At 36.1% G+C, this 25,413-nt stretch overlaps 1 protein-coding gene and 1 long non-coding RNA gene across 3 annotated transcripts in view; one reads left to right on the plus strand and one right to left on the minus strand.

Annotated features, from left to right (window-relative positions):
• LOC135738808 (uncharacterized) overlaps window positions 1-6,674 on the minus strand; it is an 87,393-nt gene extending 80,719 nt beyond the window's left edge. For both annotated transcript variants that reach the window (XR_010528775.2, XR_010528776.2), the window contains exon 1: window positions 6,555-6,674. This is a non-coding gene — a long non-coding RNA (uncharacterized lncRNA). The remainder of the gene's footprint in view (window positions 1-6,554) is intronic.
• The window catches only part of syndig1l (synapse differentiation inducing 1-like), a 38,921-nt gene continuing 19,460 nt past the window's right edge, over window positions 5,953-25,413 (plus strand). Inside the window, exons 1-2 of the mRNA XM_065256928.2 lie at window positions 5,953-6,749; window positions 12,240-12,806. Of these exons, the coding sequence (XP_065113000.1) occupies window positions 12,345-12,806 (462 nt within the window). The 5' untranslated portion in view covers window positions 5,953-6,749; window positions 12,240-12,344. The remainder of the gene's footprint in view (window positions 6,750-12,239; window positions 12,807-25,413) is intronic.

Genomic DNA, 25,413 nt, shown 5'->3' on the forward strand with positions numbered 1-25,413 from the left:
TTTCCATTATTTTCAAAAACATTTTACAGCTGATCACTGTCAAAAAAGTTGCAGCAATGACGTCCCAAGGATGACAGGGGCAATGACAGTGTTCTTATTTTGACAAAGTAAGTGTTTTGAGTATACCACTAGTTGACTAAATGAATATAACATGGCAAAGATGAATGCACATTTAGATTTATAGCATTTTGAAAAAAACTTGTCATGGAATTATTGCAAAGTAATCAGTTTTTATAATAAATCTTGAAATAAATGTAAAAGTATTGCCTTTTAAATGTGTTTTTCATAAACATTTATATGTTATGCTACTTGGCGCACACATTTTTTTAGGTGCACGTCGTTCTTGTACATCTTTTACTATTTGCTGTTCCCTCTTCAGTTTTTCCCTGCTGAAGGCGAAACATTTCACCCTGTCACCGGCTACCATATCAATGTCAACTGCAGGCTTGTTCACCCCCTGTTCCTGAGAAAAGAGTTTGTCCAACTGTAAAGGCTGTAAACTTCTACAAGGCTGGATATCTCTGTATTATATTCAGGAATGTGCAAAACAGTGTTTGTTATAGTAATTTGAAAGACCGTAAAAAGAGGCATGATTTACCAAAACATTACATTTTCTACAATCTTTCAAATGCCTAATTCCAGAACGACCCCCCAAAAAAACTGCGTGTGCCCTAAGGATATTCATTTACAGCTCTAATGTTCTGTGGCAAAAGGATTGAAGTAATTTCAGCTCAAATAAATTGAATCTCAAGCTCATCAGAAGCTTAAGTTAAGCCTGCAGGTACAACTGCCTTCCTCTTTCCAAGCAAAATGGACAATAGGAGAAAGTAAAATGCCTCAAAGTAATACAGTATATGGCAGCAGAAAGTCTCTGTGAGCCGCAGGTACCGTGGGAGACGTTGTGATTGATGTGGGTTTAAAGCAAGTTAGAGCAGCTGTTTGCTATGAGCATGTTTGTGAAGAGATGAGTAAAACATGGACACATGCCACCACAAAAAGGCTCCAGTCTATTAAATTGCTTGCTTCCACCCAGGGCTTACTGTTTTCTAACCGATGAATTAAAAAAAAATTATGCACACCAAACTTAGCACGTTAAAAATTACAATCCTTTTTTTGCTTCATTTTCTTCATCTTCTTATTGTCTCTAGAAATGATCCATTGAGCCGTGACATCTACAAGCTGTTCAGATAGCTGTCTCCATGTCATTTGCTAACCCCTTTTCTTTCTCCACCTTTCTCTTGGGAAATCAAATGGTGATGTCACAGAGTACATGAAAGGGGATTTTAAGCCACATCAATTCTGCACTCAGACACAGAAGCATCAGCATTTCCTTCTCTTTCTATGCCCGTCTGAATCTTACTTTTTATAGCTAAGCCTCATTCTTCATAATTTTCCATTACATTGTGTACATTGTATAGGTAGTTGAAATAATCTAGAGAAGCTCTTCATGTAAAATTCTCAAAACAATGATGAAGGAAAATCTTTTTCAAATGAAAATGTATTCTTTCAGTCAGACATATTCTTTGATCTTTACTTCTTCAAAGTAATATGTAATCATGTACTTTCTCCTGACTGGTTGCGTCTTATGTAAAATCCAATCCTTGGACACAACTAGATAGACAGACAGACAAGACAGACAGATAGACAGCCTACTGTACATAGAAATATAGACAGCCAGGATATATAGACAGACAGACAGACAGACAGACAGAATACACAGAAAGACAGACAGACAGACAGGATAGACTAGATAGATAGATAAGACAGTTAGACAGCCCACCGTACACAGACAGACAGACAGACAGACAGACAGGATTGACAAGATAGATAAACAGATATAATTGACAAGATAGACAGACAGGCAGTCTACTGTAATCAGACAGATAGACAGAAAGGATGGACCAGATAGACAGACAGACAGACAGACAGACAGACAGACAGTCTACTGTAAACAGACAGAAAGACAGGATTGACAAGATAGACAGACAGACAGACAGACAGACAGACAGACAGACAGACAGACGGATAGAGAGACAGACAGACAGACAGACAGACAGACAGATTACTGTACAGACAGACAAGATTGACAAGATAAACAGACAGACAGAAAGCCTACTGTACACAGACAGACAGACAGACAGACAGACAAAATATTGTAAACAGACAGATAGACAGACAAGATAGACAGACAGACAGACAGACAGACAGACAGACAGACAGACAGACAGACAGGATAGACAAGATAGACAGACAGGATAGACAAGACAGAATGACAGATAGACAAGACAGAATGACAGATAGACAGACAGACAGCCTACTGTACAGAGACATATAGACAGACAGGATAGACAGACAGAATACACACAAAGACAGACAGACAGGATAGACAAGATAGATAGACAAGACAGACAGACAGCCTACTGTACAGAGACATATAGACAGACAGGATAGACTGTCAGAATACACACAAAGACAGACAGCCTGACAGACAGACAGACAGAGAGCCTACTGTACACAGACAGGATTGACAAGATAGATAGATAGATAGATAGATAGATAGACAGACAGACAGACAGACAGACAGACAGACAGACACTCTACTGTTAACAGACAGATAGACAGAAAGGATTGACAAGATAGATAGACAAGACAGACAGACAGCCTACTGTACAGAGACATATAGACAGACAGGATAGACTGACAGAATACACACAAAGACAGACAGCCTGACAGACAGACAGACAGACATGATAGACAATATAGATAGACAAGACAGTCAGAGAGCCTACTGTAAACAGACAGACAGACAGGATTGACAAGATAGATAGATAGATAGATAGATAGACAGACAGACAGACAGACAGACAGACAGACAGACAGACAGACAGACAGACAGACAGACAGACAGACACTCTACTGTTAACAGACAGATAGACAGAAAGGATTGACAATATAGATAGACAAGACAGTCAGAGAGCCTACTGTAAACAGACAGACAGACAGGATTGACAAGATAGATAGATAGATAGATAGATAGATAGATAGATAGATAGACAGACAGACAGACAGACAGACAGACAGACAGACAGACAGACACTCTACTGTTAACAGACAGATAGACAGAAAGGATTGACAAGATAGATAGACAGACAGAAAGCCTACTGTACACAGACAGACAGACAGAATATTGTAAACAGACAGACAGACAGACATGATAGACAATATAGAAAGACAAGACAGTCAGAGAGCCTACTGTACACAGACAGACAGACAGGATTGACAAGATAGATAGATAGATAGATAGATAGATAGATAGATAGATAGATAGATAGATAGATAGATAGATAGATAGATAGATAGATAGATAGACAGACAGACAGACAGACAGACAGACAGACAGACAGACACTCTACTGTTAACAGACAGATAGACAGAAAGGATTGACAAGATAGATAGACAAGACAGACAGACAGCCTACTGTACAGAGACATATAGACAGACAGGATAGACTGACAGAATACACACAAAGACAGACAGCCTGACAGACAGACAGACAGACAGACATGATAGACAATATAGATAGACAAGACAGTCAGAGAGCCTACTGTACACAGACAGACAGACAGGATTGACAAGATAGATAGATATATAGATAGATAGATAGACAGACAGACAGACAGACAGACAGACAGACAGACAGGCAGACACTCTACTGTTAACAGACAGATAGACAGAAAGGATTGACAAGATAGATAGATAGATAGATAGATAGATAGATAGATAGATAGACAGACAGACAGACAGACAGACAGACAGACAGACAGACAGACAGACAGACAGACACTCTACTGTTAACAGACAGATAGACAGAAAGGATTGACAAGATAGATAGACAGACAGAAAGCCTACTGTACACAGACAGACAGACAGAATATTGTAAACAGACAGACAGACAGACATGATAGACAATATAGAAAGACAAGACAGTCAGAGAGCCTACTGTACACAGACAGACAGACAGGATTGACAAGATAGATAGATAGATAGATAGATAGATAGATAGATAGATAGATAGATAGATAGATAGATAGATAGATAGATAGATAGATAGATAGACAGACAGACAGACAGACACTCTACTGTTAACAGACAGATAGACAGAAAGGATTGACAAGATAGATAGACAAGACAGACAGACAGCCTACTGTACAGAGACATATAGACAGACAGGATAGACTGACAGAATACACACAAAGACAGACAGCCTGACAGACAGACAGACAGACAGACAGACATGATAGACAATATAGATAGACAAGACAGTCAGAGAGCCTACTGTACACAGACAGACAGACAGGATTGACAAGATAGATAGATAGATAGATAGATAGATAGATAGATAGATAGATAGATAGACAGACAGACAGACAGACAGACAGACAGGCAGACACTCTACTGTTAACAGACAGATAGACAGAAAGGATTGACAAGATAGATAGATAGACAGACAGAAAGCCTACTGTACACAGACAGACAGACAGAATATTGTAAACAGACAGATAGACAGACAAGACAGACAGACAGACAGACAGACAGGATAGACAAGACAGACAGGATAGACAAGACAGAATGACAGACAGACAGACAGACAGACAGACACTCTACTGTTAACAGACAGATAGACAGAAAGGATTGACAAGATAAATAGACAGACAGAAAGCCTACTGTACACAGACAGACAGACAGAATATTGTAAACAGACAGATAGACAGACAGACAGACAGACAGACAGACAGGATAGACAAGACAGACAAGACAGACAGGATAGACAAGACAGAATGACAGATAGACAGACAGACAGCCTACTGTACATAGACATATAGACAGACAGGATAGACTAAACACAAAGACAGACAGACAGACAGGATAGAGAAGATACATAGACAAGACAGACAGACAGCCTACTGTACAGAGACATATAGACAGACAGGATAGACAGACAGAATACACACAAAGACAGACAGCCTGACAGACAGACAGACATGATAGACAATATAGATAGACAAGACAGTCAGAGAGCCTACTGTACACAGACAGACAGACAGACAGGATTGACAAGATAGATAGACAGACAGACAGACAGACAGACAGACACTCTACTGTTAACAGAGAGATAGACAGAAAGGATTGACAAGATAGATAGACAGAAAGACAGACAGATAGACAGACAGACAGAAAGCCTACTGTACACAGACAGACAGACAGACAAACAGATAGACAAGACAGAATGATAGACAGACAGACAGCCTACTGTACATAGACATATAGACAGACAGAATACACAGAAAGACAGACAGAAAGACAGAAAGGATAAACAAGATAGATAGACAAGACAGTCAGACAGCCTACTGTACACATACAGACAGACAGGATTGACAAGATAGACAGACAGACAGGATTGACAAGATAGACAGACAGACATGATAGAAAAGACAGACAGACATGATAGAAAAGACAGACAGACAGACAGACAGACAGACAGACAGACAGACAGACAGACAGACAGACAGACAGACAGACAGAAAGCCTACTGTACACAGACAGACAGGATAGACGAGATATATAGACAAGATAGATAGACAGACAAGATAGATAGACAGACAGACAGACAGACAGACAGACAGACAGTCTACTGTAGACAAACAGACAGATGGGATAGACAAACAGATAGATAGACAGACAGACAGACAGACAAGATAGATAGACAGATAGATAATAAACAGACAGCCTACTGTACACAGACAGACGGGAAAGACAATTATAGACAGACAGACAGACAGACAGACAGACAGACGAACAGACAGACAGACAGACGAACAGACAGACAGACAGCCTACTGTATACAGACAGATAGACAGACAGACAGGATAGACAAGACAAACAGACAGAGGGACAGACTACTGTACACAGATAGATATACAGACAGGATAGACAAACAGACAAAAATATTACTAAATGAAAATATTTAATCGGCATTATCAACATCCCCAGAGGCTCTCACATGATGTGAAATCGATTAAGATCTCTAAGATCCTAGCTCTAGAACCAATATTTGCAATAGCGAACGTTTGCGTAGAGTCAAAGGTAAAACTGACACGCGCAGGACGCACGGTAACTCGTGTCATATTTGGAGAGACGCGCAAGTCCGTCCACTATACTGTACCAGCAGGTCTACTTTATCTCTCGGACTTTAATGCGACTCTATGAATCTAGTCAGTAAAAGCACGCGGGCAGATAAACTGGTGTTTTAAAAGCTTAGCGCCTGGATTCGGATGAAGTTCCTGCTTTCTGAACGCGCGGTTTCGTACTGCTGATGATTTAACTGGAAGTGACGGGAGATGCCCGACTTCTCTGAAAGCATCAGATCTGCTCTACTATGAGGTGCGGTGTAGGTTACCGTTACAGTACATTAAAGATTTACTGGAAGTAATTTCAACTGCTCCTTTTGTCGGACTCTAGACGATGCAGAAATCTGTTGCTTAAGAAGGACTCACGTTTAGGAGATTGTTCATTATTTCGATGATCATCCTTCAAAGGTGTTGTTGTTGTTGTTTATCGGGTTTTCTTCACTGGTTTATGCAATGCGAAGCACGGACTGAAATCGTTTGACATTTGCGTGGAAAGCCAGTCGATATTGTCGCTGAATCAAATCGAGGACATCACTGAAGCCGGACACCTGGAGTCATAAGGTACATATCTGTATATGGACATTGCTGAATATGCGGTTCTGAGCTGTATTTCATAAACGTGTGAGATGTACAGATTTTGGACAGCATTTGTATTCTTGTTCAATAGCTAAATATCATTTCATTTCCGAAAAGGCAACCTTTGGAGAGATGATATTACAGTTTTAAAATACCCCTTCAAACATGCTACAGTAAGTAAATATTTTTCGTGCTCGTCGTGTACGATGCAGGTAACTAAAACTTTTATATGAAACTGTTAAAATACACATAGAAAGCATTTATTCATTATGGTGCAATAATGAATTATTCTTACTTTTTTGCGCGTGTCAGTGATGATGCGTAATTGCTTTACGCGTTTACGCGCATAGTTTTGCGAGTTCAGTAATGTGTGCAGTCCGCTACACTGTCCAGCATTTAGGTGTATATAAAATCAAAACAAGAACTAGAGTAGCATGATGACAAAGAAACTATTTAGATTGTAAAGAACCTTTAACATCCACAGAACCCTACACAAAAGGTTTGGTAAAAAGATTTTTTCACAAACAATAGAAATGCAAGAAAGAAATAGTTATTTTAGGAACCTTTGCTTAAAAGGTTCTTTGGGGGAAATGGTTCTTCTATGACATCACTGCAAAGAACCCTTTAAAAACCTTTATTTTTTAATATCGAATGTGCAGCTTAATAACATGGATCATTGAACTTTCAAATAGTATTGTCTGTTATCTTCCTCTCTTGCTTTCTCTCTTTCTGTGTTAGGAGGGGTTGAATGATCAGTAATAGTGTACTGTAATGAATGCCCTGCAATTATTCACCATCATCAAAGGGGAAAAGCACTTTAAAAAAGCACTTGTTCTCAGATTTTACTCTTTTCCCACAGGGTAGATTAATAAAACCATTTTGAAAGTACAAGAGGCACATTACTGCATTTTGGTCTGATAAATTGCACCCCTGTCTTGTACACAGTGTGTACATGGTAATTAAAGTGCAGCATGACTAACAAACGTTTCCATTAGTCATTTTACACAGCGACACATTAACACGGCTAAAGTGTGTTTAAAGCCACTGTAATATTGACTTCAGGAGGTTTAAGCATTATACGGGTTAATTGATGAAAACATAGGCAGGGGAATTTGAATGCAACTTGGCACAAAGAAAAAAGTACTATAGCCTAATCAATGATGGATAAAAACATGTGGTGCTTCTCTTTAAAAGTCTGTAGTTGAGATTAAAGAGAAGTGCAAATCAGAAATTGATCAGAAAATAACTAAACATTACCTTTTTTTAAGCTTATCTGAGAAAACTGTGCACAGAATTGTCAAACATATTTCAATATAACACAATAAGATTCAAATCTGAGTCTATGAGGAAATAGCTGTTAGATACATCCTTATCGTATCACAATATTTTGACTGACAGCAGAATGCTGCAGTGAATCTGTGTAGGCAGACTGAATTCTAATAAGGTTATTTATAAAGGGTAAACTATCTTTTGCACTATTATATATACAGTACTATATAGTACATCCCTATCTGCATCTATATAGATGCTATTCAGTCTCATTCTCATCTGACCTTGATGAGAGATATTGGCACAACTAACAGGTGCTAGATGTAAATGCACAAATGTACACATCATAGTCATAAAAAATAACCAAGTAGTCGTTGCCATGATCACCATTTTAAAAGTGGAAAGGGGAAGGCTTTAATATTTCATCTTTACAGCTAACTCGAATAAGACTGCACAAAACACAGCGAGTGATTAAAAAGATGAATAAAACGGCAATTTTTCTGTTGATCGTAAGTCTCAAAACCAATCCGAAGTCTGTATGCAGTGTGTAGCGTATAATGTTGGCTAAATTTGTTTATACTAAGCTGAATTAAATGAAAGATTAAATGAATTATAGAAAATTGTACTCTTTAAATGTTTTATCAAAGACAATTATGATACTGTCATGTGAAATTAAGTAATATGCACTCAATGTAATTACAGTTCAAATAAATGAAGGCAGTTCTTCTACTAAATCTATGATTATGTTTTAACAAATGAGTTTGAAGCGTAATTACATTTGACAGTTTAACAAGTAGTCAGATGTATAGTAAAAACATATGCCAGTTGCTTTAAAACAGCTAAATAGTAGACTAAAAAGTAGAAGTTAACCCCTCCACGAAAACCTACCCCACATCCTTTTCTAAATGCATATCGCTGTAAAGTCTGTTCTCTCTTTTTGACCTCTCAGCTATAGTCACAAAACAGAAAATACTTTTGCAAATGTTTTGCAGGCTAGTCCATGTCTCTTTTTGACAAGCCAGACTTTAAGTCTATACAAAACATCATCTCCAAGGCCTCAATGACAGTTAAGAACATGATGTTTTTTCTGTATTCCATTGCAAGGGTTTAATACAAGCACAGAGTATTAGGTCTGCTCTGCCATGCAAATGTTTTCGGCAACTGCAGCACGGCCTCGTTTCAATTACAATAACAACAGTTAATAATGTTATCAGATGGTACATTACTTTTTGGCATTACACAACTTAAAAGGTCTAATATATTTTAACTACCATCCTTGCATAACAAGCACAACACACTGGCATACACACACTTAAATCACTAGCCCTGGTCTCTTTCACTACAAACAGACATTTGTTTTATTTATAAGAGAATCGAGAAATGATGACAGGAAGCCAATTGGAATGAAGAATGTATCTGCAGCAGACACTCTGTAGAAGATGCAGGTCAAAATTGACCAGAAATCAATACAGACAGAGATGGAAAGGCGTAAAGAGTAATGAGGCTTTCAGTCTGTGCGTGTTAGTTTTAAGGCCATCTGTATGCTATTGTACTCTTGAGCATAAACACAAAACTTGCTTTACTTTGATTTTTGTCCCAACTTCGTCCCCACTGATATCTAGAACAACAAAGTGTCGCCCCTTTATACCTCCTTTCTGTTATATTAGAAAATATGTCAACATACAGCCGGAAAAATTGTGCTTGCCAAGCAATTTAATATAATCTTCAAAGTATGAAAAGTCTTATAAAAACCCAATAATAAATTCAGAATTTGATTTCTACTGATTAAGCAATCTTTTTCTTTGGTGGGCTGTGATAGGGTAGTATTATTGAGCTGGGAGAATGTGCCTAGTACTGTAGATGCTGACTGTGTGGAAACGTGCATTGAGAATTGGGAGAGCTCAAAACCTCTTTGAGCAATAGAGTCAGCAATTCTTGATGAATGATCCTGCATTTGACAACACAGAGAAGCATCAGCACAGATCAAATCAAAACCTCAGAAATAATCTGCTTTCTGTCTCATGGTGTTGCTATTTTAATAACAGATTAATGAGGAGGAGGGTGTGTACCAACCGCCGTGGCCACATGCTGTTTGTTCAAATATCAAGGGTTACCGTAGACAGGATTTATATATGAGTAAAACTAGTGTGCTTTGTTAAATGTACCTATTAGTTAAACCTAATGGGAGTTGTACAGAAGCAATTATTATTAAATTAGCTTTTCTTTTGAAACAAGTTTCTGATAATGCACTAGTACAGTATTATGCAAAAGTCTTAGGCCACCGCCAGCTTTGTCGGCAAACTTTATAAGTTTTAATGAGCATCCATATTTTTTTACTCTCTTTATTAAGGAAATACTGGAAATGTATGAACAGAAATATAGTATACAGAGTATAATTTTCCAGTTTTTCTGGTTCTAATAAAGAGACCATTATAAAGAGGCATTACCCTTATAAGAACAAAACATCTAATGGTGACATGATGGCCTAGGACTTTTGCACAGTAGGGGAGAGCGGGGCAAAATCTAACGCTTTTTGGTTTTGGCTTAATCATTAAAAAAAATTGAGTTTGATTAATTATATTTTTACACAAGCAACACACACATCTCTGCTACAAATGACCAATTGAAGTTTGTTTCTATTGCTTACCATTCATAGACAATTACACCAGACATGACAGTCTGTGTAATCGTTACAACTTCCCCCATTAGTGGGGTTAATTGTAACAGGCAGGGGGTGAGTTGTAACACTTGCTAAAAATTGAGTTTGCTGGCAAATATTTCAATACTATTTTGTCTATATACTTGAAGTGGATATTGTTTATATATCTGTCTATAATAGACATGTATCCACACTATTCATCTCTCATCTAACAATAGTTCAATTATAAATGGATAAAAATGTCTAAATATGTGAGAAAAAGAAGCACAATTATTTTAACTGACCCAGAGTAACATCTAAAAAATCTGGGATAATGAAAATCAAAGTCTGATTTTAGCCATTATTTCATTATGATTTTAATCTTTGACGCGACCTTATTCCATCAATATTATATATGAACAAAAAAGTAATTTTGACAAACCATTTTTGATAAGACAGGCACATTTATTTTGTTGGCGGCCAGCAATCATTAGTGTAGCTGATTTAAAAAAAAAAAAACGGCAAGAATTGTAAGTGCTGAGGGGTTAGTTGTAACACATATAATATTTTCAACCCTACCAAAAATGATTGTTAAGAGCTTCAGACATATTTCAAAATGATGCTATGTTTTAGTCAACAAGACACTGATTAAGATGACATAACATTAGTTTTGGTATCTTACACACCCAACTCGGAAACCGAAAAAAAAACATATGATGAAAATATTGACTTACATGCCAACAAAACAGTCTTTCATCAATAACTCTCTGGAAAACATTATACATTTCCATAAATTCCAACAATACAAGAAAAACAAATTGCTCAACCTTGTGCAACAATGTTAAAGGTCCGTGTTACAACTAACCCCGCATTAGTTTTTGCCCTGCTCACCCCCCTACTGTGCATTATGCATTTCAATGTCACTTATAATTGAAAAACTTGTACAGCACTTTATCATGACTCTGCATCTAGTCATTCCAACACGGTGCGAAATGCATAAGTAGATGACCATCATACTGGCCAGTGTAACGTGCAAAGAATGACTAAGTGCGCTCTCTGGATGGCACATTGGGTCATTGTGCATTTTACGAAATTGCCTTTTAACAAAGATGTCTGCTTTACCTTCATGGCATATAGACTCCCAGACATTCCCATTTACCAGGGATGTCATTGAATTTCACGGAGTGGCAGACCAAGGTTAATTAAAATCTACCTAATAGCAGCTTAGTGGTTATCAGCTTAGTTGAAAAGAATATGCTGTTGTGTTTTTTTTCCCCATTGTAAATTGCAGAAAACGGCTCTCTCAGACTGACAAATAAAATCACTCACTCAGCAGGAAAGCTTCAATCTGCATTATTTATAGCATTATTTCTAATAAGAGTCTTCAGAAATCAGCCATGGCTTTTGGTGCCACAGACATCATTGTGTTAACTGCATGGCTGGCTTTTCATTGCCAGCACTTGTCTGTCCCGAGTTCAGACTTATTAAACTTTTCTATGCATGTGTTCAACAGCGCGTGTCTTTACCGCACGCTCCCTCACTTTTCTCTCTTCTCACTCCTCTTACAGCTCACAGCCTATTGAACACATTAGCACCTGTCATATCGCTCCAGCCAAGGTCATATCGTCTTCCTGTATTTCTCCATCTGGCTGTTCAACGCAACGCATTCTACAATGGAGAGCCTAAGTGAGCTTCAGAACCCTCTTTTGGATAAAAATAGCAAGCATGTGGTCAAGGCCGACTATGGCTACGGCGGCGACTTCCACAGCAACCAGTATCAGGAGAACATTATTAATTATTTTGTAACTGGTGGAGGAGGTGGAGGCGGTGGGGTCGCGGTCACGGGAGGAAACGGCAAGGCCAAAGCTCAGTTACTGGACGCCACTTCGCTTCACCTGGCGGTGGAGGCGTTTTACAAGCCTAACTTCATACTTTACAAGGAGGACGCAGGTGGCAAGGGCAAGGATTACAAAAATGAGTGCTGCGAGACCACCTTCGTGGAGAAGAAAGAAAAGGACGCTGGGGTGGAGACCCCCGCTACGGAGGACCCTCAAGCCAAACTGCTGGATGAAAACGATGTGAAAATCCAGACCGTGTCTTATGAGGTAGAAGAAGAGGAATATGTTGAATATGAGGTAAGTTGTCAGTTTCTTTGAACGCGGTAAGCCGGACCCTCGCTGTTCTCTATGCAGGATTAATTCATCTAGTCTATGACAGGTGGCCTTAAAGCACAGCAGATGAATTCTCACAGGAAGCTGCAGCATCAGTAATGGCCTATATCACAATATGAGACCCTGTCTGATAAGGCTGCACATTAAAAAAAGCTGTTCTCCCACGGTTTGATTTTCCATCTGGGGTTAAATTTAGCTGTAAATTATCACCTTATGTTCCACTAACATCTGCTGGCTTTATTGGATCTTGTGTGACAACTAGCACTTGAATTTCTCAAATATGCTATTAAAATGGTTAGCTGGGTTTTGAGAAGTTACATTCTGTAATATTTTACACATTTAAAAAATGAGTCATACTTTATTTTAGGTGGCCTACAATGTGCTATCACTACGTATCTCCAATAGGGATTTACAAGTTGTTCTGGAAATTTCCCACATTTACAGCTAATGAGATTGGGTTTGGTTTAGTTAAGAAGTAGGGGCATGGATAGGGTTAGGATTAGGGGTTAGAGTTAAATTTTGAGGTAAAGGCTGGGTTACAGCTAGGTCTAAAAGTAACAGTGTACTGTAACTTGCAACATGATCTCACGGAAACTCGTGTTATAGTCATGCAAAATGTTATTAATTTATTCTTGTCAATGGCATGAAATTCATTTTTTTATGTCTTTTTCATGACACTCGCACAAATTTCTATAATAGTTTCTCGTGTCTGTGGCACGACTTTCTTTTTCGTGTAATTTTATGAATGGTTTTCTCATTCCCCCCCATTTTTAAATCATTGTTGCTAGAGGTTGGGGTTAGATTTGGGGTTTGGGTTAGGATGTAATTGTATGTATTGGTTTCTACATGTTTTTCTTCCACTTTTAAAACTGTTCGCGCCTGAAGTTGGTGTTAGAGTTGGGGTTTGGGTTAGGATGTCTACAAATGTAACAGGAAGTGATTCTAAGCCCAAGCAACAATGGTAAGAAAATAGGAAAAAGAGAAAACAATACATAAAATGAATCGAATAAGAAAGTCATACCACGCACATAAGCACTATTTAGAGAAATTCATGTGAGTGTCACGAAAAGACATTGATGCTCAAGTCACGCAAAAAAATTTCGTGCCATGGACACAAATAAATGAATCACATTTTGTGGGACTATATATGAAGGTATATTTGGTGCAAAACAACTGCACACCTGTGACAGTGGAATTTGTATTTGTAGAGATTATCCACACATGTGTATCAGTAAACTTGAAGTCGCAGAGGACGAGATGCAAACTTGTAAATTTTTTTCTTTCCCTCAAATACAACAGTTACACATTCACAAATCTTTCAGTGCAGCTGCACAAATCCCATTTTACAAATCACAGATTAAAAAACTCACAAGTTCACATTTTTTGCTACAATTGCTGCAGTAAATATGGTGCATAACCTACTTGAACGCCTGCATCAAATAATGTGAAGTCACACACAAATTTTGTACATTTGCAAAATCAGTTTGTGCATCTGTGCGATGAGACTTGCATGTGTGTACAATTTATTTTTCACAAATATTTTTTTATTTTTTTAATATTTTCTAGCCCAAACACAAGTACATAAATACAACTGCTTGAATCTGCTGCTACGAATTTCAAATACTCTTTTTCATGTGCTCTCTCTTCTGCACCAAATATCTCGAGATAAATGGTGCGAAAGTGATTTGTATACCTGTAGGCTTTGGCGAGCACTGTTCAGCACTGCCCACCAGGTGGCGCCCCCGACACTCACTGAAGCAGAGTTTATTAATTACCACCAATGTTTCAGCAAAGTAAATCGCCTTTATCAAGGTATTATTTTCACCAAGTGGAGAACAATATAAATGGGAGTGCTAATTATACACACATGAAGGTAATTACATACAATATTCTAATGATTCATTAGTAAACAAAATATAAGTTCCATAAATTTCAAACCATCAATATAAGTAGATTAAAAAATACAAGCAGCAAATACACACATTTTAACTTTAAATAAGATACCAAATGATGTAAGTCCCATTCATTTTTAATATCATAATACCTATAAAAACAACCCAAATCAAAATCTACTTTTAAACCATGTGTGCCAATGTTCACATTTAATATACCTAAAAGGCCTCCTGTCTAAGTAAAAATTGGTCAAACTCACCTCACCTTCTAGATGGAAATTCCCTCTCAATTCCTATATACAATAATGAAGTAATAGGATGATTAAGTTCAACAAAATGCAGTGCTAATGCCAGGTTCATATTTCTGCATATTATTGCACTCTGATGTTTTGCGATGTGTGTTTTATACTCTCTATTTGTTTTTCCTACATATGATTTACCACAGTGACATGTTATCAAATAAATAAGCTTGTATTTGTTTGGGGGTGAATCCCAAAGATTTTTCCATATCATTAAGATTCTTAATAACATCATTTGGTCCCTTATGTATTATTTTTAGACTTTATATATTACATTTGACCTTAAGGAAGACTTTTCTTCAATGTTAACGGATGATAAATGTCACAGGAAGGCAAGACATGGCAAGATGAGTGGATCCAAATGCAGTTTTTAAGTGTATTAAATCCAAAAAAGGTACAGAAGCACAGGCAAGAACACGAACAGTAACACATGACAGGAAACAACCAACATAAAACAACGGCTGACAAACAGGCAATCAACAGGCAGGGTAATTAAACGTGACAAGAACCAATGACAGAACAGAAACAATTAATTACTATGGAAACAGATGGGCAGTGGGTGGAGTATGAATTAATGTCCATGGCAACAAAAAAGGGGGCGGGGCAACAAAGGAATAAGAGGGAAATAGGGCAGACACAGACAGGACTCTTGACCTTGGCCGTACCCACCATTGAGGTCCGGACTGTTTTAGTGAGTATCATAGTAAACTACTGATTATGTCGTAATATGTCTTCCGAATGTAAACATTTTATTACATTCTGTCTTAAAGTCTAAAAAACAGTACCTGTTGAAGTCATTAAAGTTACTTAAATAACAAAAGAAGAGAAAATCACTCACTGGTCCTGACTGTAACTTCGTAAAAAAAGATTAATCCATATTTAATTTTAAATAAATATCTTAATGTTGAGCTCTGCTCTTTGAAGTAAGTTGGTTTATTATTGGTTTATTATGCTAGTTCAGCCTTGCATTATGTTTGTATCTTACAGTTAGTATAATGCATGTAATGAATTCAGGGCAAGAAGAATATTTATCTAATATGGGGTTAGGGCTGCACGATTACAGGAAAAATGATGATCACGATTGTTTTGCTCAAACTTTTGATCACGATTAAAAATACGATCATTCTTTTAGTGAAGAACTTCTATTTACTTCAGTATTTTTATTACACTTTACAGCCATGTATATAATATTATATACATTTATAGACCTATATTATAAAATATTTAATTGTTTTGTAATATCCACAGCTCCCATTCTCTTAGATCTTTTTAAAACATTTAAAATAATTCTGCAAAATTCCGCATAGATTTTGCCAAAGAAATCCGCAGAAATAACAAAAATAACTCCTTACACAGATTCCTTACAGCTGTACGACTATTGCAGCAATTAAATCAGTTCAGTTTTAACTGTCAAAATTATAAAATATCTTTTATTTATTTTAGAGCCTTTTTTATTTGTTAAATTAAGGTTTTTGATATTGACCAAGCGGTTAGCGGCCGACAGCTAACGTCATTTTGACGACTTGTTTGATCAAATGAGCCTCTCAAATCAACAATTCACTTGCCTACAATAACGTCTATATAATATATATATTTTCAGCATATAACAATGTTAGTTTAAATGTTTATTATCAACACACTATTTTTTTAAAAGCGGAGGGGGGCTGCTTTGTTGCTCGCAGTCGCGGCGGGGTGCAGAAAAATAATGAATCAAAACAAAACGAAATAAACATGAAACGAAATAAACATGCAGGTTGCCTTACCTTACACATTCGCTATGCATCAATTAAAATTCAAGGCTTTACACCGCATTTTTCACATGACTACCGAAAGAAGTCTTTTATAGATTATGCATAGTATTTAAGGTTTTTATTCAGTTCTCCATATTCCCTGATGCACTGAAGGTCCTGCTGCTGGCGGAGACGCTAAATACCGTTGCTACAGGTGCATTTCTAAATGTGCGTAGTGGACTCGTGCGATAGGTTAAACGTCTTTCTTTTACAATTTATCAATGTCTCAACGTTTCTTTTAATTAAATTATTATATATAAAGGTGGAGAAGCCTAAAAAAATCCAGAGGCCTGGCCGCATATCAACTGTGATGTTAAAAATGGTCCGAAACCCGACCCAATGGGCGTAAAAAGGGTGAAATGCAGGGCTGTAATATATATTTATATCAAATTAGAATTAAACTAAAATAAAACATTTTTGAATAAAAAATCGCTATGATATGCCTTTTTATGTGGCAATATATTTTTTTTAAACCATTGCTGCTCACGGTGCTTATTGGACACATATCCTTAGCTAACTTACATGATACTCGATCCGTTATTGTTGTCTGTGTCGTGGATGGTCGGGGATTTTTTATGGTTGCGGCTTGTGTCTTCAGCTTTTGAAACTCTTGATATTTCACGTTTGGACGGAACAGGAGCACAGTTTGCACAAGACTCGTGACTTATCAACATCACTTTCCTCAAATCCGAAATATCCAAACAATGGAGTAGGCCTATATGACCCTTTTTGGGAATTAAACATACATATTTCTGCACTTTCTTCTTGTTGCTCTGCCATTATGTTCGAATGACTGTAAATCTCGTGATGCTAATGTATTTCTACCTTAACACAGACTGCACTTGAAAAGAAACACTCCGTTTACTCTGACTCCGCCCATAACAAACACTTTGCTTGATTCTAGACGTGTGTTTTGTGCTTGGTCTTTGCACATTAATCGCGACGATTGTCATTAATTAATCGTGGGGCACGCATATCGTTATCATGATAAAAATACGATTAATCGTGCAGCCCTATATGGGGTAATGTGAAGTATTATAATAATTACATATCGTTTTCTTTCATGGGATATGGACCCCCTAAAGTAGCCTTGGCCACCCCATTTATAAAATTCTAGTTCTGCCACTGCAATATTGATGTTGTATTTCAGCATATTAATAAGTGTGTGCATATTGTGAATGAATTTAATAAACAAATTCTTGATAGCCTTTGGTTAATTCACTAAACTGATCATATTCAGTTAGCCTATGTTTACTTTACTGATACAGCAGTGTGCCCAGGATGGTAACATAATTATTTCAATGTCTTACTAATAAACAACACAAGTCTTGCGCATACTGACATGGTTTGAAATCTATAGTTATTCGATTCTTTGGTTTTCTGATGTGTTATAATTCATATATGTAGAGCAGAGAAATAAGAATTTTTTTCCTGGCGTGCATGCCCTAAAAAAATACATATGGACCTCGGTATTTATAAAATCCTGCATACGGCCTGCTCACGACAATAAGAATCCACTCTCAATAGTGTATTACGAGCTGTAGGTTTTTTAATCGGATCCCTATATAAACAATTACGAGCTATCCACAAGTCTAAAAAGCTGATTTGATTTGGGTTAGCATCCAAAGTAAATGTTAAGAATTCAGAACAACTGTTTATATAATAATAAAAATAATTTAGTTGTTCAGTAACCCGATTCAAAAAGACAGAAATAATCATCCAAATTAGTATATTAGAAGAAAAAGCATGATTTAAATACACATATTTTCTTCAAAAAAAGGTTATTTTGCAAAAGAAATCACAAACGTTCTTTCCATGGCCCCACCTCCTGTTTGAATTAAAAATTAGTCTGAAAAATAAAATAATTTGTTTTATGATATTAAAAATGAATGGGACTTACATCATTTGGTATCTTATTTAAATGTAGGCTTATGTGTGTATTTGCTGCTTGTATTTTTTAATCTACTTATATTGATGGTTTGAAATTTATGAAACTTATATTTTGTTTACTAATGAATCATTGGAATATTGTATGTAATTACCTTCATGTGTGTATAATTAGCACTCCCATTTATATTGTTCTCCACTTGGTGAAAATAATACCTTGATAAAGGCGATTTACTTTGCTGAAACATTGGTGGTAATTAATAAACTCTGCTTCAGTGAGTGTCAGGCGCCACCTGGTGGGCAGTGCTGAACAGTGCTCGCCAAAGCCTACAGGTATACAAATCACTTTCGCACCATTTATCTCGAGATATTTGGTGCAGAAGAGAGAGCACACGAAAAAGAGTATTTGAAACTCGTAGCAGCAGATTCAAGCAGTTGTATTTATGTACTTGTGTTTGGGCTAGAAAATATTTAAAAAATTAAAAAAAATTGTGAAAAATAAATTGTACACACATGCAAGTCTCATCGCACAGATGCACAAACTGATTTTGCAAATGTACAAAATTTGTGTGTGACTTCACATTATTTGATGCAGGTGTTCAAGTAGGTTATGCACCATATTTACTGCATCAATTGTAGCAAAAAATGTGAACTTGTGAGTTTCTTAATCTGTGATTTGTAAAATGGGATTTGTGCAGCTGCACTGAAGGATTTGTGAATGTGTAACTGTTGTGTTGTATTTGAGGGAAAGAAAAAAAATCTACAAGTTTGCATCTCGTCCTCTGCGACTTCAAGTTTACTGATACACATGTGTGGATAATCTCTACAAATACAAATTCCACTGTCACAGGTGTGCAGTTGTTTTGCACCAAATATACCTTCATAACTATAATACGCATTTTCGTGAAATCAGTCTGTAACTTCACATGCTCCCATCCTTATTTTGGTACACTAAGTAATGTAAAATTTGTACACACTAATTTTGTACTTAATTTAAAAAAATACTCTTTAGTACTGTTTAAAATAAACCTAAGAACATCTAAGTGTACACTGAGAAAAATGTTGGGTTATTTGGGTCAAAGAGGGACGAGTCCAGCCCGCTTGGTTGTTATTTAACCAATGCTAGGTTGTTTCAACCCAAAATGCATTTTTAGTGTAGCTACTCAACTGTGCTATTATGAGATAGCATTTATTAAAATATTTATTATTACAGGTATTGAGTATACATTTTTCAAGTCTGTTGAAGTGCTGCTGAAGAAGAACTATACTTTAAATTAGTATTTGTATATACTTTTATTTAGGACAAAAATAACAATTTAATACAAATGTACTTAATAGTGTGCTATGTGCTATATTCTTTGTACATTCAAGTATACTTTATTTATACCTGTGCTAATTAAGATGATTTACTTGTATTAAATAAAAAGTACACTTCTCTTGAAATGTAAAATGAAAATACATTTTAATTAAATCTAATTGGCAACAAACTGCTTAAGGCACAAAATGCATTAAGAATTGCCTGCCTGATCTCACGGGTATAGTAAGTATTTATAAATGAATGAATTAAATCGTACAAATTCCACTTCACAAAACACGAAATGCCATGAGATTGAGAATTGCATAACTTAATTCTTCAAAAATACTCAATCGTAAATGTAATCGTAAGGATATCAGAATTGTTCAGCTGCATCAACCTTGAAACCAAAATCATTAAAATCCTTTTCATCTCTGCTTACTTGCCAGGAAGCATGACACGAATCAGTGAACCAAACAAAGCTTCTTCATATTTTCATTACCTACATGAAATGATCTCAATAGGTAGAGAAGAGCTAATGAGAGGGGCTGGGCAGTGTTCTGTACTGCTGATGGGATATAATGGTGCTGGATGAGGTTCATCACCTTTGAGCCTCACCGAGAGGAAGGCATATAGTATACGTATGCAGGTCATGTTCAGAATTCTGGCCCTTTTACCATTTGAGCATTGTTCAGTCAGTGTGCAGAGCACCACTGGAGTTCACTGCAGGTGTCTCATGATATTAAAGCTGGTCTTCATATATATGTAGCTCTGGACCTCTGTACAGCTCTATACCGTTTACTGCCTTCATGATACTGTATGTGCTTTGATCTGTTTAAAGCATGCATTGCATGTGACAAAGCCAGATTTTTATTATGGCTTTAAATTATTTTCACATAATATGTTAAAAAATTAGCTAAATTACTTGAAATTATTTGCATTTATCAATATTTGATGAAAATATATTAGAGTGTGTGTAAAATAGAAGATAATTGAATAGATTTAGAAGTGATTATATGAAATACGAGGGTCTTACTAAACTACAGCCAAAAATCTTCATAATAACACGTGTAAATAACACATTAAATTGAAGGCATTAGTTTTGTATGTTCACAGTGCAGTGCATGTTGAGCTAATGCATTAAAGTCAATTGAAAATGAGTCAGACTAAAATGACTCATCTGAGCAGCTAATGATTAATCAGCTTTGCGCAAATCTTTGAATGTGATTCGGTTAATAGAATTTTTTTATAAGGATAGTGAAAGAAATATGTATGCAGTGCATCAGTATCATCATTTTGACATCGAAGGCTGTGCATCTCATTTGTGTTCTATAGCTTTAAGATTCTTCTGTGCTAAATCTTTTGCAATGATAAAGTGAACTGTTGTTTTTTTTCTCTAGAGACACCTATGCTGTCCCAGTTTTCTTTTCAAGTGTTGTGAGATATATTACATGGCCAAAATTATGTAGACATCCAACAAACACACCCATATGCGCTGGTTGAAGATTTCATTGGGAAACCATTGGCATTAGGGAGTTGATCATCCTTTAAACAGCTCCCATTTTGAGTGATGGGTTCTGGCTCAAAGGTTTTAGGTCTGGGCTTTGTGCAGACCATTGAAGTGCCTCCACTCCAAACTCAGGGCACATTTACACAAATAATGACTGTACCAAAAGTTTTTGAGAAATTTTGTGTATACACCATAATGTTGTTGAAGCGATCCCTGTTCACACTGATACAGGAAAACATTGAATTATGCATGCTAGCCCAATAGTTTTACTTTGTAAAAAAACACTATGCGCACATACGTGTTGTTCTACAGAGCAGTATTACAAACAATAAAAGATGACAATCCAGTTTCATCCCGTTTTTGGTTTCAACATTGTTGTGTAAATGTCCCCTCAGTTTGTATGGCTCAGTGGTAGAGCATTGCACTAGCAGCCCAAAAGGTCATAGGTTTGAACCCCATGGAACACACCTGATAATAGTATTTTTTTGTAAAGCATCTGGTAAATGCACGTGTAAATGTAAGAAAGTGTCCTCCAAAAATAACGTCTCATAGGTTGTTTGTGCAAGCACCTTATTACGACGTAAAGTGACGTATTAAAGGATTCGTGTCCTTTAGCAGCAATAGCTTATACAACCCGTTGTTACATTTTATACATCAGATTAAACACATTTTAATTTTATGAATTTGTAAATGTAGAAACGGTTTCGTAAACATTTATGGTTTTAAAGATTTTTGGAGCATCTAACCCCATCCTCACCCTTAACCCAACCACTTCTCAACCATATAAAACAAAACATGCAAGTAAAAGTACAGTCACATGTATTTATTATAGTATAGAAGTAATACAAACCATTCGCGTTGCAAACCTTGCAAATTGAAGCCATACGATTACTTTATATGAAGAACTGTGATCAAATCGACAGTCAGATCTTATTCAAACATACCTGCATGACATAGTCGGTCACAAGAGCCAATAGCGCTTCACATTCTTAGCTAAAGTAATGATGCAATCGGTCACGAGACACACGAGAGCCAATGCCTTTTCACAATCATAGATGACGTAGCATCGCTTCTTCTGGTGGCAGTTTTTTGAATCAGTGTACACCAGATATAAAATATTTACAGCGGATTGTCATCACTTTTGCATCTTTTCTTCAAATAAATCGGTCGTTTGACCTCGGTACACTTGGCATATTTTAAGTACATTTAAAAAAAGTTGTGACTGTTTTGTATACTGTGTTTATATCATATAATAAATAAATGAGTATGTTATTTGCCCTAAATGCCTGAATAGTGTAATGTGTAATAAAATACAATTAATCCTGGCGGTTTAAATTGAAAATCTTATCCCAGTACATGTAATCATAGCAAAAATATGCCCCCCCAAATAAGTTTCACCTGCTGCCGGTAGAGGTGCTAATTTAGTAAATGCATCTATTGGTCGTATTTGGTGAAATGGACAAACAACCAAAGCAATCGTATAGGTTGGAGAATAGGTTGAAATGTAAACCTTTTTATCATTGACCTCAGTGCAGTGCACAAACCATGCACCTTTTGGTAATAGTTGTATTTGAAACCCTGTTAATTAAAAAGAATGTTTACATAATTTTGGTTATGTAGCATATACAGTACAAAAGTAAAGTTTTTCATCTCAGGTAATGCACACAAATACTAGCATCTTATTCAGGAGAACGTACGTACTATAGATCTTGTATGGCCATTTCATCTAGTTAAAGAGAGGCACTAATGGTCCTAGTGTTTCCGTTTGGAAGCCACAAGATGCTATGAAAGCAGCGTTTTATCTCCTTAAAGCCCAATTTAATGCCTTTAAAGCAATTTAGTGCTTTCTCTTTAGATCTCATCGTCTTTTGGAGAGAATGCACTGAGGACAAATTATCTAGAAAGGATATAAAGGGAATTTGTCTCACTCTGACGTATTTAATGGGAAAATGTTCTAAATGTCTAAATGGTGTAATTTTGAAAGATTTTCATCTGTGGAAAATAACTTGAGAATCTTCAATAAACCTATTTTTAAATACACTAGACTTTTTGCTCCCATAAAGGTGCATTGTGTAACTTTTAGTAGAATATCTTAACATAAATGCAATATAATATACAGAACTATATTATCAGTGGTGTATAAGAACCTTACATAATGAACTGTATTGTTTTTATTACCTAACAATGAGACGTTTTTATCTTCATTCACCGTGGGTCCACTTCATGGAAGTCGCCATTTGCCGTGTTTCTACAGTAGCTCTAAACAGACAAACTGCTCTACAGAGCACATTTTGTCCCTATGTTATCTTAGACGATGACGTGTTTGTCTTGTGGCGGCTACCGTAGCTTCTCTAAATATTGACTAGTGATAAATTGCTATAACTTAAAAAATTGAAATTGCTTATGCCGTAAAAATGTTATATGTTGTAGTGTAATTGTGTTAATGGGTTATTAATGGTGCTGTAGTTTTAACATGCCAAACTAAAATACTAGCCATTTATTGTAGCCTATATACACAGTATAAATGTACAGTACTGTTGTTTCGCCATTTATGATAGAGCAAGCAAAACCACTGACAACAGTAATGCTTTGATGACACACAGTCCAAAAAAAAATGCAACACTTATGATGCCAAACACTGTAGCAGCAGTGCTTCAAAGAGTGTGACCATAAAAGATGAAGATACTTACAGTGAATTTAAAGTGGGTTTTACTGCACCCTTAAAAACGTTTACTAATTTACCAAAGTGCCATTTATGTATTTTTTTTTTACTATTAACAGTTCTGCATTTTTATGAATTTAAAGTCTTATAAATGTTCTTCTAATAAGTAAATGGTTTTAGATTTATGATATTTTGTACACACTGTGAGCTGCGTTGTTAATGATCTACAGCTGGAGCTCTATTGATAATTGGCGATCTATAGACCAATTTCGAGTAGACGTCACAGTTACGTCACCTCAAGCTGCGCGCGCAATGCGGTTGCAGAAAAACAGTGGAAATGAATTAGACACGAGTGAAAAGAGCAAGATATCTCACTAGAAAATGTCCTGTTGTGCTGTTTAGTGTCAGAATAAGAATGCCAAAAAAGATGGCTTTCATTTTTATAGAATACCATCGTCGAAGACATCATTTGAAGATAAACGTAGGTGTTTATGATTACAATAAGCCCTTAAATGGACAGAATGGAGCAAGGGAAATCATCTGGAAATCTTTTAATAATTAGAATAGAAAATAAGTAGAGAAGATATCAGGTGTTCTATCGAAGTCTGTTCCCTCCATGTGTTTCTTATAGCGTTTTTATCACGTTACAATTATAATTTATTCGGAATAAATGTTTTTTTTTTATACTGAAAAAGCAATGATATCACAATTTTTTTATATTTCATAATTTTTTAGTTTTCTATTATTTATTTTTATTTCCTTATATCTTAGCTTATGTCTATTTCCTGTTTGTTCTAAATTTATTATGTTTACATACTTAATAAATATATAAATATAGCACACACACAGACACACACATGATGTAAAGTGTTATTAATATATAAACAGGCTTTTTTAATGTATGTTTAAACATAATACTTTTATAATAGTTTAAGAACAAACACGTAAGATAAATATAAGGAAGAAATAATAGAAAACAGGAAAATTATGAAATATTTAACAAACGCTATTATATATAATACATGATAGTATTGCTTTTACATATACTTTAGCAATTCAGACTGTAAAAATAATTGATTTAGCAAAAAAGAACAATAGATATAATTTACATACATGCATATCAGTAGCCAAGCCATTTAAACTTTTTATCTATCTAAAAAATAAACGTAACGTGATTAAAACGCTATAAGAAATATTGCACTAAAGGGAAACATAGGGGAATCAGACTTCGACAGAA

This window comes from Paramisgurnus dabryanus, chromosome 12 (assembly GCF_030506205.2).
Source record: "Paramisgurnus dabryanus chromosome 12, PD_genome_1.1, whole genome shotgun sequence".
Classification (NCBI taxonomy): Eukaryota; Metazoa; Chordata; class Actinopteri; order Cypriniformes; family Cobitidae; genus Paramisgurnus; species Paramisgurnus dabryanus.